The sequence below is a fragment of the Lagenorhynchus albirostris genome, chromosome 8, assembly GCF_949774975.1.
Source record: "Lagenorhynchus albirostris chromosome 8, mLagAlb1.1, whole genome shotgun sequence".
Lineage (NCBI taxonomy): Eukaryota > Metazoa > Chordata > Mammalia > Artiodactyla > Delphinidae > Lagenorhynchus > Lagenorhynchus albirostris.
Genome location: NC_083102.1, coordinates 23,598,809 through 23,619,447, shown reverse-complemented (window position 1 = coordinate 23,619,447; position 20,639 = coordinate 23,598,809). Strand labels below are relative to the sequence as shown.

Below are 20,639 nucleotides of genomic sequence, written 5' to 3'. Positions count from 1 at the left end.
GACTGTCCATGCCTTGGAGGAGTGAGCAGGCCACCATGGGGCCCCCAAGGAGATTTCCACCCTTCCTTGTTCCAGTTCTGCTCACATTAAAGCCTCTGCCTAGACTGATGGGGAGGCAGACAGCCTTGGCTCCAGCAGAGGAGCCTCCTCTTGGAGTTCCTGTTTGTGGCAGCTGAACTTAAGACTGCCACCTCCATGTCCTCTGCTCGCCGCGTGGAAATGGAGGAGACGTGGTGCTGGGCCTCACGTGCAAAGGCTGAACGAGTTAGCAGCTGGGTGTCCGTGTGGCGAGCACCGGCCTCTAAGGCCCAGATTCTGAAAGCATCTTTGCCCCCCGGCCCTGCTCCTTGGCTACTCAGCACCTGAGCTGAGAAGCTGTCTCTTCAGATCTGAGTGATCTTCTCCCCTCTGAGAGGGGAGAGGACAGAGAAGGGAATCTGGCCAAAGATGGAGGGTGGTCCCTTGCTTAGGTGCTGAACTGGGCATCGCTGTTTACTACGCAGTGGATTTGTCTGAAAGAACCCAAGTCGTCATTTCGCGGGTGCCACGTGATGGTGCTGAGGAGTAATTGCTAGGGATTAATTACTTACTCAGGCTGCATGGTTTTATTCCGGTCCAATTAAAATGCGGCGCACCACCCTCAGGGTGGGGGCCTGCCTGCCTCCTCGGTCCCTCTCCCGCACATCTCAGCCTCTTCGAGGATCCCGGGGTGACCTCACATGACTTGCCTTATCCTGGTGGGGCCGGGACCCAGGAATAGTGTGGGCAGAGCCTTGCAGCGGCCCTCACAGTTAGCTGCACTCAGAGAAGTTGGTGGTCCTCTGGGGGACAGTAAACTGTATATCTGAGGTGTCCCCAGGATCCCCAGCCTTGCCCCACTGGTGACCCCACGAGAGCTGCCTTAGCTGTTGAGAGACAGGCACATCTGGGGTTAAAAGATCATCGTGGTACCTATGAGCTGACTGAGGAAAGTAATACGGAGAGATTTTGTGAGACGAGGAGCAAGCAGAAGTCTTAGGTGGGTGTGATTATGTGCGTGTACATCTCTGAGCAGGTCTGTCTGGGGAAACCCCGCAGTGCTGTATTCCCAGCCCTGAGAATTTAGCTGCCTCCCTGCCAGGCCTAATTCCTCCCTGTGCCTTGCAGACGCCTCTCCTCATGAAGAGGCTAGTCAGGCCCTCCCCTTCCTCTGTAGGAGGCTGATGCAGGGCTCCCCTCTCCGCCTCCTTTAGGGATCCTGGGCAGGTCTGAGGACCAAAGAGGGAGCCGCAGATGGCAGCTGTCTGGACTGTTCCCCCATCGCCCCTCCCCCTTTGTGCCCCAGCAGGGCCCTTGACAGGGCTCTGTTGGCCATTGGTTGGCCTTTACTGAGCTTGGCTTCCCCGACGCGGGCTTGAAGGCCTCCACCCCACTGGCCCCATGCCAGCCCCACCTCCGGAGCCTCCTGAGCAGCGATACTAAATAGGATTTAGAAAGGAAAGGCTGCAGCCAGTGGAGCCTCGGTCCACACTGCCCATCGTTTGCCAGGAGGTGCACCCAGGGCTCCCCGGGGAGGAGGGAGGGCCAGGGGCAGGGTGAGGACAGGAGGGGAGACAGCCTCTACTCCTGACCTGGCCCCGGAATGCAAAAGCGATCTGAGCAGGACAGGAAATGGCGCGACGGAGCAGCGTGTAGCAGAGGAGGGAGGGGCTTCCCTTGCCCACTGCCCACTTGTGTCTGTAGCCAGGGCCATGGAGGGGTCACAGAGGGTGTCTTGCTGATGTGTCTGTCCCCTCCCTGCCCAGGTTCTGCAGGGGGCAACAGAAGCCAGTGTGGGCAAACAGGGTGGGGACCTGGGTGGCCAAGCCCATCCAGTTGACTGACTGCTTCCCACCAGGAAGCCACACTGACCAGCTTGGGCAGGGACCCCGCACGGCTCCACGACTGAAGGGCCAAGCCCGTCCTGTCTTACAAGTGGAGCTCCTCCATCTGAGGAGGAGGCAGCAGTATACACCCCTGTGCTCCCCTCCTGCTGCCCCCGGAGCTGTGGGACACCGACAGGACTGGCCCGTTGCTGCCTCCTTGTAGGAGAGGGGCCTGAGGGCCAACCCGAGGCTTTGTTTGCATCATCTGTGACCTCTAGCCCGCTGCCCACCCTGCACCTGCCGGGGAAGATGCTCCGCCTCCTCTCTCCCAGGAGGAAACCTGATGCTGTCGCCTGAGGCACCTTTACTTGAGGAGTCGTTAGCAGTTTCTGCTCTCAGCCTGTCAGTCTGTTCCCAATTCATCCACACGGAAGAAGAAGCCGGGTGGGGTTAGGATGGGGGCCCACTCAGGAGGCAGTACACGGGCCCTGCCTCTCCAACCCGCTGTGTGCTGGGAAAGGAGGGAGCACGATGGGAGAGGGGACGGCTGCTGACTTGGTCTGGAGCGGGTAGGGGCACTGAGTGCAGACAGATTGGAGGGTGGTGTGGTGGGAAAAGGGGGCAGAGGACAGACTGCCGGGTCAGGAGGGCCACTGCTGGGGAGGGGGCAGAAGTTTGGGCCCAGCTGATGTCTCTCCCATCCCTCTCCGCCACCCTCTGGCAGCCTCGCCCGGGCTCAGAAAGTCCCTGTTGCTCGTTCCATTTCTCGGGGCCCTTGCCTCTCCTATGGAAGGACACACACTCGTGCCACATTAAAGGCAGGAGCATGGCCTCTGCGGGTGTGGCCCAAAGTGGTTCAGTAATTCCAGCCTTCCTGCCCTTCAGCTGCTTCCTGATGCCCCCCAGGAGTCCGCGTGTTAGCTGCGTGATCATGTGGTCATACCCTGCCACCTCTTGCAAGGGAAGAAAAGGCGACTCAGAGAAGGCATGTGACTTGACAAAAGTCACACAGCAAAGTAAAGGGCAAAATGAAAAGACCAGAGTCCACATCTCCCCACCTACAAGTTTCCCCATTGCTCAGTACTATCTTTTGTGTCCAGAGGCCCAGTCACTGCCAAAATTCCCCTTGAAGAGCTCTAGGGCCAGGCCGCCTGTGTTCAAATCCTGGTTCTGCTACATCTTGCAAGCCTGTGTGCCTCAGTTTCTTCATTTGTAAAAACAGGGGTAACGTTTATACCTTTTCAAACGGTTGTCGTGAGGATTAAATGAGCCAGTACCTGGATAACGTTTAGTGTGGTACCTAGTAAGCATGTAAGGTTTGGGCTAATGTTTTATCACCACCCCACTCATTCCTGTGTGTGTGTCTGTGGGACCCTGTGTGTGGTCCAGTCCCCCGTACTCCCCCACCCCCTTTCCAGCACTCAGATGGAGAGCCACCTCCCTCCCCTGCTATGACAGGCCTCACTACTGGGATAATCTCCTGGCCGCAGGATTGGATTTGACGTGCTGTCACCCCGAATCAGCTTCTGAGCCGCTACAGCCCTGACAGTGCAGGGCTAGGGGAGGGAGGGAGAGGGAAGGGTGGAGGGGTGTGGCCCAGCTTCTGAGCCGGGATCAGAGCAGCCTGCTGGAGGTGAGAACCGAGGCATGCTCGCCCAGTGGCAGCCCTCGCCTCCGCGGCCCAGGGCTGTCACTTGGAGAGTCTCGGGAGCGCCTGTGGCCCTGTGACAGTGGGAGGGCCTGGAGAGTTCAGAGTGACCCCCACAGGGTGGTGTGAGGGAGGGAGATGGGGACCCAGGTTCTCACACGCTGGTATGCGTGGGAATGGGAATTGCTGGGGAGACTTTGCTTTTGATTCCTTTTCCCTGGGACCCTGAGAGCACATCCTGATTTGGCAGGCTGGGGTGAGACCCAGGCACCTACGTTTTCAATAAGCTCCCCAGTTGCTTCTGATGCCTGTCAGAGCCGCTGGATGGGAAGTGCTCTCCCCATCCCCACCCAGGGGTAGGAGGGTTCCAGGGGCTCGTCCTGTGGTGACATCACCTCCACACTCACTTCCCGGGGCAGTGATGCCCCCTGCCCAGAGCCCCTTTCCTGGCACCCTTTCTGACTTCACTTCCTCGTGCCCTCCTCCCCTGTGCTGACGGCACACGCAGGTCTGGGCCCGCTATGAGGAGCAGCCCGTGGAGGAGGTGGCACCCGTGCTGGAGGAGAAGGAGCGCTCGGCCAGCTACAAGCCAGTGTTTGTGACCGAGATCACCGACGACCTGCACTTCTACGTGCAGGATGTGGAGACGGGTGAGCGCACAGGCGCGGCCCCTCACGGCTGCTGCCATGATCTGGCCCGTCTCGGGGCCCCTCTGTTGAGTGGGAGGGAGGGACACAGCCCAGGGCTTCCGGGGGCCTCCCCAAAATAGCCTGCGGCTGCTGCCCACCTCCCGGGCCCGAGGTCGTTTTATCAGCTGCAAGTGAGCCTGGGAGCGGGCGAGGCTGAATAGGTCCTCTGAGGACTGGTGAGGTAACCAGTTTTGTCTGGGTGGTGCTCGGAGACTCTCAGGTAATTGTTTTAGTCCCAGACACCCCTGGCAGGGCTGTGCAGGAGGATTTGTAGCCCTCAACGTGTATCAGGAAGCAACGGACAGATTGTCTCTGTGTGGTCAGGAAGCACAAGCTGGCTCAGCTCAGTGCCTCTCCCCCTCAGCTTCCTTGGGAGGGGAGGAGGGGGAGCCTGGGCTCGTCTCTGCTGGGGTTTCTCCTTCTCCAGAGGTTGCCACAGCCCTGAGTGGTAGCCAGTTGCCACGGTAACTGGGGGTGCTCTAGGGGAAGTCATCCCCAGAAAGTCTTTCTGAAGGACCCTCCCTCTCCACCCTCTTCCTTCCTCCTACCCTCAAGCGCAGCGCACCGTGGCCAGGGTCCCCTCAGCAGAGACCTCAGGCTTCTGGAGGAGAGAGGGCAGTAGAGCAGCTCTCACAGCAGCTGCGCTGGGGCCCCTCCAGCCCAGCTTCCCACCTTTACTCCCTTCACTCTCGCCATCCTGACCTCCCTCCTCTCATTGCCACCCTCTGCAGGGAAACGTTTTAGTTGAGGTCAGAGGAAAAAGCTCTCAGAGCCAGCTCTCAGTCCACAGAGCCAGATCCGTACAGGGCGGAGGGGGCTGAAGGTGTCGGTGACACTGGACGCAGCCCCGTAGGTGGCAGGGTGCGGCTCTGCCCACCCTCCCCGGCCTCACCTCCAGGCCCACTCCAGATTGTCAACAGCCTCTCCTCAGCCGCCTCCCCTCTAATGATATTTCCCAGGCAGGTACCTGCTTTTGTGGCAATGTCATTTCACCAGGAAAGACTGACCATCTCGAGCCCTGGGCTGGCTGTACTTGGGAGGGGAGCAAAGCCAGGCAGGGGCGGAGATGGAAATGATGAGCCCGAAGGATTCAGTTCTCTTGTGGCCAGCTGTAGTCCTGGTGAGAGGGGGCCCAGCCATTGCCTTGGGACTGAAGCCGGGAGGGGGCCTCCAGGCTGGGTGGTGGCCCAGGTAGGAAGGAGAGCTATTCCTAAGCACAGATGCCAGCGAGAATGGCCCTTGGAGAGCTTGGGGAAAGGGAACTCAAAGAAGACCCTGCCCAGGGCACCCCGGCTCCCAGGCAGGCTCCACCTGGCCTCTGGGTCCTGCTGGGTAGACCTGCCTTGAGTAAGAACAGGCCCCGGAGTCTCCAGGAGACAGAGCTTGGGGGCTCAAGGCCTTTGCCCGCCTACTGGCTGTGATCTCAGAGGCTTCCCGTGCCAGCTCTGTGCCCTGCCTGCCTGTCTCTGATTGCTCTCGGAAGCCAGGACTGCACTGAGTGGTAGCCAGGGCAGATAATAGGGAAAGAAGGAGAACTTGGGGGAAACCGTGTATTGTTGGAAGATTGGAGGAGCGAGTGAGGTGCTGTGTGGCACGCCACCTGGCTAGGTGTAGGCTCCAGAGAAAACCCTGCCTTCCATCAGATCCGTGAAAATGAACCTCAGCGTACACAGCCTCCCTCTCCTGAAACCTGTTACCCTTCTTGGAGGCAGGGACATCCTCTGGCCCTGTTTCCCTTCTCTTAATTAAAGCCTGCCTTCGGGAAGGATCTGGTGAAATGATGAACACATTGCCATTGGCTCTAAATGACCAACCGGGCTCTGTGTAAGGACTTCCCAGAGGGCTTTGCCTGTTCGCAGAACTGTTGCCTTGGAGCAAAGTATAATAGTAATAATAAAAATAGACCAAGTATGGCAGGACCTTGTCTGTGTAGAGGTAGCTTCTTAGTCCCTGAAATTTTACTGTCTGGGCGAGGAACGCAGGCGCAGGAGAACGGAGGGTTTATTGCCGGGCGGGGGGAGAGCAGCGCCTTCTGAAAAGTCCCTGAAACCGTCCTGTGAACACCGGCATCGGGACCCGAGAGTGTGGACAGGGTACACGCCTGCGGGCCCCTCTTCAGCACTGCAGTCATCAGGCACCCTGCACAGCCGGGGCTTTACTGGGTCTCTTGAGAGTAAGCAGAACCGAGTGAGCTATGGTCTGTGCCACGAAGGAGCTCCCAGTGTAGTGGCAGAAACATAAACCAGACAGGGAATGGATAAGGCCCCCTGTGACAAGCGTACCAACGGCCGTCATGTGTCAGGCCCCTGTAACAGAGTGGCCGGGGGCCCTGAGGATGGGGGGGCGAGTCCTTCACCACCACCAGCCGCCCTCGCCTCAGAGAGGGAAGGGGGAGCAAAGGGCCTGCTGAGAGCTTGAGTCGGGCCCAGAGGGACACAGAGGAGAAGCCACTGGGGGCTCAGCAGAGTAGGGGTGAGGGGCTGTGGCAGGAAGGAGCCAGGGGAGGGCACTGAGAAGACCTTGGGGATTGCCACACCCAGTGAAAAACAGACCAGCAGCAGGGACCGATGACCCAGGGGCAGTGGTTCGGGAAAGACAAGGCAGGGAAGGGGTCTCCCTCCCCCCAAATGAGGAGGGCAGTGAGTTGGCGTGGGAGGGTGGGAACCCAGCCTGGCAGCACTTGGAGGTGCAGTTCAGCATGTGTCTCACGGGGCGCGTCAGGTCAGAGTGTCCACATTTGAATAGACTGAGACCGGGCCCTGCTGCCAGAATTGTTCCCCACCTTGCCCGGCGCAGATTCTGAGGCCCCTTCCTTGTCCAGGGTCGTATGGGGCCCATCCTTCAGCTCCACTTTTGCCCCCAGGAGACGTTGCAGAGAGTGGCTGCTGTCCGTCACCGCCTCTGTCGCCCAGGCCAGGGCCCGCCCTGGTAGGAATGGAGAAGGCTGGTTGGCCTTGGCCTTGCTTAGTGTCCACTCATTTTCTCTACCTCCTAAACCAAAGCCCAGGAACATTCCCTAGGGCGTCTCTGGCCATGGCCAGTAGATTGGAGAGCCGAGACTGGGAGACTGGCTGCCTCTAAGGCCTGAAGTGTCGCAAGATACTGTGAAACCTCCTCGACCAGGGACCAAAGAGGACTTCCCTGTGGGACGGGGGCAAGCCAGTGCCACGGGCACCCTACAGCATGCCACATCCTGCCCACTCCCCAGCCCCATCTAGAGATGATACTCCAAGGCACGTGGCACCCAGGTCTCACTCCCTGTACCTCCCCACAGGCACCCAGCTGGAGAAGCTGATGGAGAACATGCGCAATGACATCTCCAGCCACCCTCCCGTCGAGGGCTCCTATGCCCCCCGCCGGGGCGAATTCTGCATTGCCAAATTCGTAGACGGAGAATGGTAGGCCGCCTGGACCCGAGCAAGGCAAAGAGTCTGAAGTAGGAGCAGCAGCAGTTCTGTCGCCAGGGCCCAGGCCTGCAGAGCCACTAGCCAGACCTCAGGCATTTGCCGCAGTGGCCGCTTCCACCGGGTGCTTGTTCCTCACCTCGGCTGCTCCCCGGAGCGGCCCTCTTTGTGGCCCACAGCCCGTTTGCGGCCTGCGCTTTAACCCGTGGTTTTTCTGCAGTCAGCCTCTGGCATAAAGAAGGGTCCCTCCTTCTCTCTCCTGGCCTACTCCTTTGGGGGAGCCCTGGCTGGCTGGAGCTCTCCAACACCCCCCTCAGCCCACGTGGGAAAAGTGACGTCAGGGCGGGGCTAGGGGGTGGGGTGAGGGTGGAGGCTGGTGCTCAGTGAGCCCAGACCGGCCGCCACCCTCCACCCCAGCTGCCTGGGACATGAGCGGCAGCGCTCACAGGCTGCGAGAAGGTCACTTATGTCTGATCTACCAAGCGTGGGGCCCATGGCCTTCCCAGGGTGACGAGGTGATGTGGATGCGTTCCCCGCTGTGGCCTCCCAGGCAGATCCGCCGGCTAATTACAGCTGCTGGTAGTGTGCTGGGTTTAAACAGCAGGCATCAATCTAGTCATTAGTCTTGTCGCTTTGTGCCCCAAGGACACGTGAATCTGCTCCACACGCTGCCCTCTCCCTCCTCTGCCCCCAGCTATGCTCTGATTCCATTAAAGGGTGGCCACAGCACCCGAGCTGTGGAGTCCGAGAACTGCCCTTTGTGGCACCCATGGGTGTTCACTCTGAGACCTGGGCAGGGAAATGCTGTGGCCCCTGCCCTGCCATCGCTGGCGCTCCAGGGAGACCAGCCTCCTCAGGGCTGTCCCTTGAGTTCTGCCCGCGATGCCATTGCAGGTACCGCGCCCGAGTGGAGAAAGTCGAGTCTCCTGCCAAAGTACACGTCTTCTACATCGACTACGGCAACGTGAGTGTGGGGGCCCGGAGGTGGACGAGTACGCAAGGCAGGGGCCCCCAGTGCCGCCAGGGACCCTTCCACACATTGGGCCCCTAGGTCAAGTCCATCTGCTCTCCCCAAGGTCCCTCCGAGCTTTAGACTCCCTCCCTCCCTCCCTCCCTGACAGGATGGTGAGTGTGTGGGCCTCTCTGCCGTTCCTCTAACAGGCCCGTGACCCCTGAGTGACTGGGCAAAACTGGCATCTCTGGTCCGAGGCCTGCGAGCACTGAGTGGTCCTCTGTCCAGACCCCAGCCCCAGCCCCGGTTCCTCTTCTGCCCAACGTCTCTGAAGAGTGGGTCCCTGGAGGCCCCTGGTCCACGTGCTCAGCTGGGTCCTTGTGTGCTGATCCCCAGCACATCCCAAACCCAGGCTTGCTGGGAAGGGGCTGGTAACCCTGGGAGAAATGTCCCTTGGGCTGGGCCTGGGAGCCTCCCAGCAGTAAGCAGGAGAGAACGCTGTCGTTCAGAGCCGCGCCGCTCCTGAGGACTAGTGTGGAAGGGCCGTTAATAGAAAGCCCAGGGCTGGGCCACGCTCCCACCTTACCACCCAGCAATACACAGAGGAAGGGGTCTTGCCAGGCTGGGGTTGCCCCACACACCTGAGCCAGAACCACTAGCAGGTGGGGTGCTGCCTGGACCCTCGTCTTGGCGCGCTCTTCCAGCCAGGGCCCCCACCCAGCCTGTGGGAAAGGGGTCATGGAGCCCATGTCACAGAGGAAAGGTGTTGGGGAAAAGTGGAGACAGTGATGAGAGTTGAGCACCAGGTTGGGTATGCAGTAGGAGCCACCGGGTGTGCCACCACCAGGCCCAGCTTCCCACCTCCCAGGCTTCGCGGACTGGGCGGGTCCGTGTATGTGGCTACTCGGAAATGAGCCCTGGGGGATGGGGTGGGGGATGGAGGCGCTGAGTTAGAATCCCTAGGGGCCTGGCCGTGCGAGTTGTCCCCCGAGAGCAAGGGAGCTCCGAGTGTGTGATGCTGTGGCCTGGTGTGTCCTCTGCAGAGAGAGATCCTGCCGTCCTCCCGCTTGGGCACCCTGCCACCTGCCTTCAGCACTCGCGTGCTGCCAGCTCAAGCCACGGAGTATGCCTTCGCCTTCATCCAGGTGCCCCAAGACGTGAGTCTCCACGCCTTCCTTCCCCAGCAGGGACTGTGCCATGACGCTCAGACACTGCTGCAGTCCCAGCACGTATCTGCACGAAGAAACCCAGCCCCGTCCCGGATCCCACCCCTCCCTCACCCTGGCCCCCTCTCACGGGGCTGAGCCCCCGGCGCGTCCCTGGTTAGTGGCCACTGTCTCTAGCGTCTTGGGCTCTCGGCTGCGGTGGTCTCCCAGCACTCCTTCCAGGCTCAGACGATGCCGCCAGAAGTAACTGCCCCCAAACAGCTCTGAGCGTGTCACACCTCTGCCGGAAATCCTCCACTGAGGTCCCACTGGCTGATGGGAGGAGTAGAAACAATGGTGATGGTCTGTTAGTCACGGGGGAGAGAGGTGTGGCCAAGGAGGTTGAGGGACGGTGGCGTCAGAGCCTCTGAGCTGGCTCTTGAGAAACGGGGGGCCTGGTGGGCCAGGGCACGTTGGGCGAAGACTGGTCCAGCAACCGCAGCCGGGTGTTGGGGGCCCTGCGGGCAGCAGCAGGAGATGTCGGGCCCTGTCTGCCTGGGCAGGGAGGTTATTCTTCGTGTTGTAGTCGGGAGGGGCTGTGGGAAAGGGGGCCCTCCACGTCCAGAGCCTGTTTCCTCCCTCGCTGGGGTCTAAGCCGGGAGTGAGGTGATGCCGGCACGTGCTGGGCAGACGTCCTTGAAGTCCGTGAACAGGACCTGGGCCCTCACGGCTCGTGGCTGGCGCTCGCCTCTCACGCTGACCGGGCTGTGTCCCTGCCGCAGGAGGATGCTCGAACAGACGCCGTGGACAGCGTGGTGCGGGACATCCAGAACACGCAGTGCCTGCTCAACGTGGAGCACCTGAGCGCCGGCTGTCCCCACGTCACCTTGCAGTTTGCCGACTCCAAGGGGGACGTGGGGCTGGGCTTGGTGAAGGAGGGATTGGTCATGGTGGAGGTGCGCAAGGAGAAACAGTTCCAGAAGGTGGTACGTGCTGCGGATATGGGGTGTCCCTCGTGCCTCCCACCGCTGTCAGTGGGGGGACTGGGAGGGGACTGCACCAGGAGCCAGAGGGGGAGTGGGGCACCCACCGTCTTGCTGCTCCTGTTGGGGAAAGATAATGGATTTGGGTTCGTTGGGGTTTAAAATTTTAAAAGCTAATTACATCCCAAATTAATTGGCTGCTGGTTCGGCTGAAAACACAGCTGCAAACTGGAGCGGAAAGTTTGCCTTTGCCCGTACCCCCGGTGACAGGCTAGGAAGCTCTGCCAGGGGTGGCATGGAGAAGGTCACAGCCTGTTGTGCTGTCTCCCGTCCTCACCTGCTCCTCTCCCAGTCCATAACCAGCTCCCAGCACTCAGCGCCACTCTGCCACGACACCCCTCCAGCCTGTTTGGAGGGGCGCAGGGCTTAGAGCCGGGCCTGAGCCCCACCTCCCTCGCTCCTGAGACATCTGGCCCTAGAGATCAGCCTTTGGAAGCCTGAGTCTCCCATTCATGACGTGAGGAGAGCACAGACAGCCCAGCTGCTCGATAGGGTGGGCCACGAGGATCGGGGGCTGACACCTGGGAAACCTCCTTGCACTGCTCATTTGTTGATCACGAGGACCAGGCCTCTCCCGCTCGGCCCCGTTCTCATCCCAGTTTCCCCCAGCCTCTCCCCACGACACACCAGCCTCGAGGGACGGGCCAGGCCGGTGGGAAGCTCGTGCCCTTCTGCAGCGCCCAGCTCCCCCGCACTCCTGAGTGGAGGGACACGAGCGGCAGGGTTGAAACCAGTGTTCTTCTCTCTCCACTGTGGCCTTGCTTCCCCTTCTCCCCCGTCTTTTGCCTTTCCTCTCTCCCCCGCATAATGATTGGTGGTTTGTGGATCCATGGCTCTGGTTCTGCAAGTTGATTAACTCATTTGGAAGAAGACCTCAGTGTGAGTCACTTCTGTGCCTCATCTGGACAGGAGGGGCCTGACCCTAGTCTTCCCCCCAGTTTCCTAGGTCACTCCTAGGAGTTAGCTTAAGTTTCCCTATAAAATTGGAGCTCCCAGTGTCCGCCCTATGAAGCTACCCACAACGTCGCTGGTGTCTAGAAACACCTAATGTGTTCGTTCGTTCACTTACTCGTTCTTTCAGTAAATGTTTACTGAGGACCGACAGATCTCAGTGAACAAGAGACAACATTCCATGGAGCCTACATTCAAGCATGAGGAGACAAAAAGGAAAATAAATACAATAAGTCAACAAAATTAAATGTTAGACGATAAGTGCAATGGAAAAAGGGAAAGTAGAAGTAAAGAAAGGGTCTCAGGAGTATGTCGGAGGGAGTGGTGGTGATTTTAAATGGGGTCATTGGAGGCCTCCTTAAGAAGGCGATACTTGACCACAGACGTGAAGGGGCAGGATAGGTAGCCAGGTGGACAGGAAGGGGAAGCGTGTTTCAGACGGGTGAAACAGCCAGCATGGAGAGTCGAGAAACAGCTAGGAGACTGTGACTCTGCACTTGGATTTTACGTGGAGGGACCCGATGAGCAGGGGAGTGACGTGACCTGGGCCTCACCCTGACCACCCCTTTGTCCTCTTGTCCCGCCAGATCACAGAATACCTGAACGCCCAGGAGTCGGCCAAGAGCGCCAGGGTGAGTTTTTGCCTCAGGAGCCCCCGAGGGTGCTGAGAGAGGGGCTTGGCCGTTTGGGTCCCAGCAGGTCCCACCTCCCTGAAGAGCCATTTTCTGTTTCCTCGCAGCTGAACCTGTGGCGCTACGGAGACTTCCGAGCCGATGACGCAGATGAGTTTGGCTACAGCCGCTAAGGAGGGAATCGGGTCTGGCCCCCATCACCGCTCACGCCAGTACCTCTTCCTCTGCCGGGAGGGGGTTTTCAGCTCCAGACCTCAAATGGGGGGCATAGATTGGGTCCAGCTTTGCTTCAGTGTATGGGAATGTCTTGTAGGGTGGCATCTGGGCCGGGGACGGGGGGTGGGGGAGCCCAAGGCTTTCAGGGGACAGGCCACTGTCTTCTGCGAGGACAGGCACTGCCAGCCGCTGTCTCTCCCAGCTGGTTTTGTTTCTCTTTAGGGGTTTGTTTTCTAAAACTTGTCCTCAGATCAGGAAGAAACATGAAAGACTTTGTGCTGTGGAGGGCATGATCCTGGCAGCCCAGGCCAGCTAGCACCCCACTTCTATCCCAGACTCCCCTTTTCCCCAGCTCTCTGTCCAGCTGTTGATTATGTGATTTCTCTGATACGTCCATTCTCAAATGCCAGCGTGTCCACGTCTGCCCCTTTGCCAGCCCTCCCCATTTCTGTATTTAAAGCTTTTGAGGCCCAATAAAATAGTACATGCTGTCTGCAGCCCTTATTGGTCATGGTGGAGGCCAGAGCCCAGGGTTTCGTCAGCCCCAGGCAGCAGGAGACCTGGGCACTTGAATGACCCCTGAGGTCTAGTCCATATGCCTGGCCACACCCCCTAGAAACATAGCCAGTCGTGGGAAGCAGGGCAGGCCTTCAGAGCTCCAAGCAACTCCTGGGGCCTGGTGGGCGTACCTGACACCATGGCCATCATGCAGAAGGCTGGGGATCTTCTCTTTTGACTCATCTGCACGTGGCTGCCCTCAAGAACCTTAGCAGCTCGGCAAGCAGTGCCCAGGACACTCCATGCAGGAAAGGCCAGGCTCGGCCCCGCCAGGCCCAGGCGGGAAGTTGCTGGGCCTGTCCTCTGGCAGGACCCACCAGAGCCCCCACAGGGGGCCAGAAGGGACTTGCCGAGGGAGATGAGGGGATTCCCCTCTTCCTGCTGTAGCAGAAGGAAAGGCTAATGCCAGATAGGCTGGCACAGCATGTGTTAAGGTCAGTGGCCCCCGGTCCCTGCCCAGCTCCCTCCAGCGTGTGTCCACTGGAGAATGGAGCTGGAGGATGGGGGCTCCGAGAGGGGTCTGGGCAGCAGGCCGAGGAGAGCTCGTCTCCCCAGGTTAGCTCTGGGTCTGTTCGACTTGACAAGGTGTCCCCCAAGTCCTCCAGGTGGAGCTGGCCACGGAGCTCAGAAACCCCAGGCTACTCCTAGCCCCTGAGGGGGGAGCCCTGAGAGCGGCCACCGTGGTGTGTGCAGTGAGGGGCCTGCGTGCTTCTCAGGGCACGAAAGCAGGTGTACGCGTGTTGGGGGCTCACCACTCCAGCAGCTGCAGTGTCCAGGGGACCTGCCCTTTCTCCCAAACCCCAGGGCCCCACCCTTGTGGCTCTGACCTTCCCAGGCACATACTCTGGTGTCAAACCGTGGCCCGTCTTCTTGGCAGCCCCGCTTCCCACCCCCACGTTCTGATCTGGGGCGGTGCTCCAAGCTGCCATGTAAGATTGGTCCTTTGGTCAAGTCTTTGGGGAAAGTCAGTGGAGGTGATGGGGCCTGGCTGGCCAGCTCTCATTCCTAAACGAGGTCCCGGGTCCCAGAAAGTTCTGGCTCCTGGCAGTTTTGCCCCACACCCACTCATTCAAGCCCAGGGGTCACGTGGGGTTCTATCCAGGACTCCTGTCTTCCTATGCTCCTTCCTTCCTGTCTTCCTATACTCCTGTACTCCTGGAGCAGGGCAGGCCTTCAGAGCTCCAAGCAGCTCCTGGGCCTGGTGGGTGTACCTGGCACCATGGCCATCATGCAGAAGGCTGGGGATCTTCTCTTTTGACTCATCTGCACATGGCTCCCCGCAGGAACCGCTGCGTTGGTCAGAACGAGTGTTTATGCTCCTCGAATCAGAACCCCTTTATGGGCCAGTAAACTGTTTTCCATGACTCCGTACAGCCCCTTGCGGCCCGAGAAGTCCGCAGGATTGGGTGTGAGCCTCTCCCTTCTGTCTCCACTCCCGGAGAAGCTGTTCTGCCCCCGCAGGCAGGGCCCACTCCCACCATGGTCTCTCATTTTATTTTTCTCCATCGTGGAGGCTGGTCATGGAAAAGAAAATGCCCATTTCACCCATTTCTCTACCTCCTGGTAGGGCCCAGAGGTAGGTCGGTGTGTATTCACTTGAACGCAATTGGCAGAGGGGCGAGATGCCAGCTCACTCTTTTGTAAAAGGGTCTGAAGTCATCTCACTGTCTTAACAGTTGCCTTGGTTACATCTGTGCCCAAGGATAAACCCTTCATGGTTCTCCAGTTGAAATGATGCCTGAACCTTTCTCCAAGGCTGATTTAGACAAAGGTCAGAATATTCACCAGGCCAGAAGGCCCTGCTGCTGCTGGTTTTGGCCCCAGCTCAGTGTTATGCTCTTTGCCACATCGATTGAGTTCCTGAGGTCTGTCCTGGGCAAGGCTGGGACCAGGGTGAGGCGAGCCAGGCGCCTAGGGTACAGAATTTAAGGAGGCGCTCAAGAGTGTGCAGGTGCATTGGCGTATTTTATTTTCATCCCCAGTTGAGGCCAGTCAGCATCAGCACTTGCACAAGTAGCACCAAAAAAAAAAAAAAAAAACCTCCAAAGGTCCTTCTCCCGCTAGAATTGCAAAACATGGCTGTTGGTGTCAGGATCATAAGCTCTGCCTTCCCATCCACCTTTCCAGCCGAACAACAGAATCTTTTGAGCACCTATCATTCATCCACCCATCCATCCATCCACCCACCAAACACGGATTAAGACCCAGCAGCACCGGCACAGCGATGGGTCTAGTGAGTGCCAAGACAACCTCCACAGGCTCGGGGGCGTGGCAGTCTAGGTGCGGAGGAGGAGCCAGGGCTGAAACACCCATAACAATCCACAGTAGTGGCAGCGCCCGAGGACGAGGGCCGCCCTCGCCTGGTGGCTGGGGAGGCATCACAGAGGAGGAGGGCCGCGTCGGACTAATGGATGGCAGGAGAGCAGCATTGCTAATCTGGGCAGGCTCTGGAAGTTTCCCAGTCTCTGAGGGCTGACGCTGCAGACTCTAGGGTTTAGACTAGCCACTAGGGAGAAGTACTGCTGCCCGAGACCCCTCCCCAGTGACTCATCTCCCTCCTCCCGGCCAGTGGGCAGGACCAGTAGGGAAGGCAGGCGGTGGAGGGAAGGGCTCGCAAGGCTGCCTCCACTTCATTTATTGGTTTGATTATTTCTCCATCCCAGGGAGAGAGTCAGTGGACCCCTTTTCTTGCTTTAGCCCATGATGGGAAGCAGGGAGGGGCTGGAGAACTGGTGCCTCAAGAGTGGTTATTGATGTCCTAATTACAAGAGGATGCTAATTTAATTTGAACCTAATTACAGTGCACTACCCTGGGTGGCATGTGTTTTAATAATTAACGCCCTTCAGTTGCGTAGGAGGGTAATAATATTTACACTGGGTTGGCCAGCAGCCTGGGGAGGCGGGCCAGGGGCCCGTATGCCACCCTCCCCCCGGACAGCTTAGCTGCTAGCAGGTGGGGAAGGTGGCACGTGAGTCTCGGTTGGCTAGTATCTCGTCAGCCTTCCCAGGGAACATGCGTGGGCCTCATTTCCAGCCACTTCCTTGACCCATCAGGCCGCTCCGCTCTACGGGGCACCAGGCCGGAAGTCTGAGATACATCGCGGCCTGCCCCTCACCGTGCCACCTCTGCCTGCCTGGGCCCATTCTAGGGAAGGGATTGTTCAGGGGGAAGGAAGGAGAGCTGCTTGGTTTTTCTTCTCTTTTTATTGGTAACACTTGTAAGGAAACATACATTCAGAAAGGTGCACGAATTGTAACTGTGCAGCTCGGGTTTTCACAAAGTGAACATAGCCACGTAAACACACAGAACCTAGAACGTCACCAGCCCCTCATAAGCTTGCCCCTCAGTCACTATCGCCCCCAAAGGCAAGTCCTGTTTTATCCCAGTGGATGAATTTCACCTGTTTTGTTGCATTTTTGGTTTTGTTTTTTGGTTTTGCCTGGGTTTGAGTTTTACGTAAGTGGAGTCGTGCAGTACGTATCCTTACGTGCCTGCCTTCTCTCGCTCAGCTTGTCTGGGAGGTTCGTCCTGTCTACGTTAGCCTTAGTGTGTGCATTCTCATCTCTGTGTGCTCCGCTGTGTGAAGATACTTCTCTTTGGTGGCTGTAAAGAACTGAGATGCTCAGCAGTCTTGCCAGAGCCCGAGCTATGCCAGTCCCTAAGGGGAGACCTGCTCGTCCTCATTATACAGCTGGGGGACAGGAGGTGACACATTTTGAGAAGGGGTAGCAAGATGACAGGGCAGGGCAGTTCCACCCACCACAAACCCAGAACAGTGTGGTTGCCAGCGTGCCTCCCATGCCCGGCCTTTCAGAGCTCTCAGCGGTGGGGAAAGGGTCTATTAGCAAGTTCTAGAAGCCAAGCAGAAAAACCAGGGGTTTAAGAGATGGTCACAGGGGACTTCAGTGTCTCTACCCAGACGTCTCGCTAAGTCACTCCTTCTCTAAGTGTGGCTGGCAGACCAGCTACCTCAGAATCACCTGGGGTGCTTGTTAAAATGCAGCTTCCAAGAATAGTGCCGGTACTATATTGGGAATGGGGGTGGGGTGAGCGAGCTCAATCCTCATCTCTCATCACAGGAAGACAATGGGTAATGTTTGAAGTTGATAAAACAAGAACTGGCCTATTGTTTAGCAATAAGATGGTAACCACCAAAAGATCTAAAATAGATGATTAAAGGCGGTTGCCTGTAGGTAGCACAACTGAGGGTGGGGAGTGTATCTTATAAATCCCTGTGTACTGTTTTTTCACCACAGACAAGCATTTCTCATTATCTTTTTTTAATTCACTCTCAGGTGAATATACATGTATCACTTCCCACTCCAAGACCTCAGTTCCTGTGGGCCGGGGCCTGGGAGTCTGCACTTTTGACAAGCTCCCTAGGCGATTCTGATGACTTCTCAAGTTCAGGAATTGGCTATCACTGTCCAAAGTCATTTTGCAACACGAGGAAGGAGACAGTAACTCGCCCAAGGTCACCCAGTTTATTAATGGCAGGCCCAGAAATAGAAAACAGGTCCCCAGGCCTGTGATTTTTCTCTACATCATTAGCATTCACCTTGGTGGGTACCTGTCTCAGTGGGCCTGGCCGTCAGAGACCCAGAGGCGAGCTGGGGACCTGGCTCAGTTGAGGGAGGCCAGGGGACCCCTCCTGTCACGGGCGCAGAGCGCTTGTAACTGCAGCGGGCTTACAACGCCCACGGTTTGTGCAAAGCTGCTGCTCGTGCTGCCCTGCCAGCAGCAGTGTCTGAGTTGTTTTCTCAGAAGGGGAGCCACCCAGAGCCCCCTGAACATTCAGGCCTTCAGCATCTGCTGAGCGCCTACCGGTTGCAGGCACTGTTCTGAGGGCTGGGATACAAAGAGGACTAAGCCCTAGCCTCGTGGGGCTTACAGTCTATGAGGACGGTAGGTGCCGGTGATAGAGAAACCTCATTAACTTCATGGAAGCAGAGGTCTATACAGATGCTGCGGTGGTCGCTTGTCAAGTTGACGGAGTGCACGCCACGTGCGCTAGCAGTTCCTGCCGCCTCTGTGGCCAAGGGCCGCCTCACCATAAGAACCCGCACCAGGAGTCATGTGCAAGAGTGGTCGATGCAGTTTTGTTCCTACTTCAAATCACTGGCACAACAGACACCACAAGCATATCCACACGATGAAAATGAATGAATTGTGGTAACAGAACAACACGGGTAAATTTTGGAAACAGTAAAGCAAGCGCATCTCAGAGGACTTCGTACCACATGACGCCATTATTCTAAAGTTCAAAGTCAAGTAATACATTGCTTACACGTATGTGTATGTCGAGCGATCATAAGATTTGTGGGATGTTTTTGAGAATGTAAAGGGACACTTAACTCCTTACGTTTGGACCACAGATGTAAACTGGCATTTCTTTGAGCAAACTGGTACACGTTGACATCTTTGATGTATGTAATAAAATACAAAACCAAAGCAGAGGGATGATAAACACAGAAGTCCGGGTGGTGGTCACCTCCAGAGGGAGCAGGAAACCCTTTGGGGGTGGGATAAGGAAGGATGTCAGTTACTGGGAATGTCCCGGGACTCAGTCTGGGAGGTGGGTTTATAGATGTTTATTAGTAAGGTGGCATGGGAGCTCAAAGGAGAGAAAGTGAATTTTTCCTGGGAGTTAAGTGGAGTTATGGTCAGAGAAACCTAAAAAAGGAGCACTTCACTCTGCCAGGGAAGGTTTCAAGGACAAAGTGACAGCTTCTGCAGTTTACCAGGTAGCGAGTGGGTCTAGGTAAGGGAACACACTGAGTGAGACCCTCCCCTGGCTGGGGAAGCTGCGTGCTGGGTTCCAGGGTTGTGTGTGCAGCCACAGAACAAAAGACCAAAGCTCAGGCCCGCCCTCGCCAGCCCTGGACACTGACCAGTAAGGCCCCACCACCCCCTAGGAAAAAGCGTAAGACACCTGACTTCAGAGTCCCTGGATAACTTCAAGGTGAGGTAAACTTAGAGTAAGGTGCACAGATTGTAAGTGTACGGCTCCTGGATGTGTACACGTCTACACATCCCTGAAACCATCACTCCAACTAGAAGGTCAGCATACCGGAACGTTCCCTAGGCCCCCGCCACCCACGATAATGACAGCTTTTACCTCTGTCCCCATAGCTTTGGCTATTCTTGGTGCCAGGGTCTTTTAAAAGACTGTTTTTTGGCACACAGTCTTTTGGCCAGAGCACCGAGGCTCGGGGCTTGAATCGACACTGGGCAGAATCCGAGCTTCAGAGCCCAGCCACGGCTGCTTCAGGACCTTGGACAAGGCCCCGGCGGGAGGTCCCTGTTCCCGCTGCATGAGGGCTTTGCTGCCAGGCTGGCAGCACAGATGCATCATCCCAGCTTGACGGATTCATTATTCTAGGCCCTGGGCCCAGCCGCTGTGCCATGGGAGCGAGTGACATTGAGGCAGTTCAGTGAGTGGGCAGCCTCAATCCACAGAGTCATCTGGGTGCCCGGGGCCTAGGAAGCCACCACCCCCTCTACCATGGGGCAGGTCTCCTGTCTCCACCTGAGTGTTGGTCCAGGCCAAGTGAGTGCCTGGGGACAGAGCCCGTGTTCTCAGTTGTCTGCGTGGAAGGAGAGGCCAGAGCTGTGGAGAGTCTAAGCGGTACCCTGCTGGGTGGGATGTAGTCACAGGCACGGCTCCCCTGTGGTCAGGAGTGTCTCTGAGCCTCGGAGGCTTCACAGTAGAGGAAAGGGCAGGCTGCACAGCGGTCGTCCCTCGCGCCCGCCGCAGGCATCCGCCCCGCCTGTGTCAGCCCTCAGGCTGCCCTCTCTCCAGCCTGTCCTGCAGCGGGTGTTTCAGACTTCGGGTTTCAAACTTCTTGCGGAGCCTTAGGCTCAGGAAGCTAATTAACCTCTGATGCTGTTTCCTCATCTGTAAACTGAAGGCAAAAACGTAAAAGTTTCTGCATTTATAGTTGCTATCCGATTTCAATGAGAGATTCGTACAGCGCTTTGTGCAGACCCCGAAACAGACCAGTGTTTCGTGATGCCCGCTGATACAGGGAGGCACAGCGTCGGCAGCCTGCCTGTGCCTGGGTAGCCAGTGCCCGACGAAGGTGGGAGTCTGGGCAGAACGGTTTGGGTGAAAGGAATTCGTGATGACGCTACAAAATCCAGGCACGTAAAGGCCTCCTGCTCGTGAGAGCCTTGTGGGGTTCAGGCCAGATGGGAGCCAGAGGTGTCAGAGGAGGGGTAGGGAGCTGAGGTCACTCGGCTGAGTCCCTGACTCTCCAGTTTGCAGAGTGGTGGGAGGTGGGAGTCACGTACACTCGGGACAGTTGCCTGTGTGAGCGAGACAGGTCTGGGGCTGGGTTTCACCCCCCAGCTATGAACATCTGGTGGGGAGAGTTACAGAGGGGTCTCCGCAGGCGCAGCAGTGCACCCACTCTGGGCAGTGCAGTGGGAGGGTGGGAGCAGTGGGCATCACTGGGAACTGGCCTGGCCTCCTTGTCCCGTCTGGCCTGATCTGTAGAGGGCAGCTCCCGAGGGGAGGCCTGAGGCAGAGATCTCAAATGGTGCCGCATCTGATC

The 20,639-nt window shown here is 57.9% G+C and overlaps 1 protein-coding gene across 1 annotated transcript in view; it reads left to right on the top strand.

Moving 5' to 3' along the window:
- Positions 1-13,021, top strand: part of SND1 (staphylococcal nuclease and tudor domain containing 1) — a 417,876-nt gene extending 404,855 nt beyond the window's left edge. The window contains exons 18-24 of the mRNA XM_060156765.1: positions 4,001-4,142; positions 7,456-7,579; positions 8,480-8,549; positions 9,581-9,694; positions 10,465-10,668; positions 12,264-12,308; positions 12,416-13,021. Of these exons, the coding sequence (XP_060012748.1) occupies positions 4,001-4,142; positions 7,456-7,579; positions 8,480-8,549; positions 9,581-9,694; positions 10,465-10,668; positions 12,264-12,308; positions 12,416-12,481 (765 nt within the window). The 3' untranslated portion in view covers positions 12,482-13,021. The remainder of the gene's footprint in view (positions 1-4,000; positions 4,143-7,455; positions 7,580-8,479; positions 8,550-9,580; positions 9,695-10,464; positions 10,669-12,263; positions 12,309-12,415) is intronic.
- Positions 13,022-20,639: the final 7,618 nt, after the last annotated feature.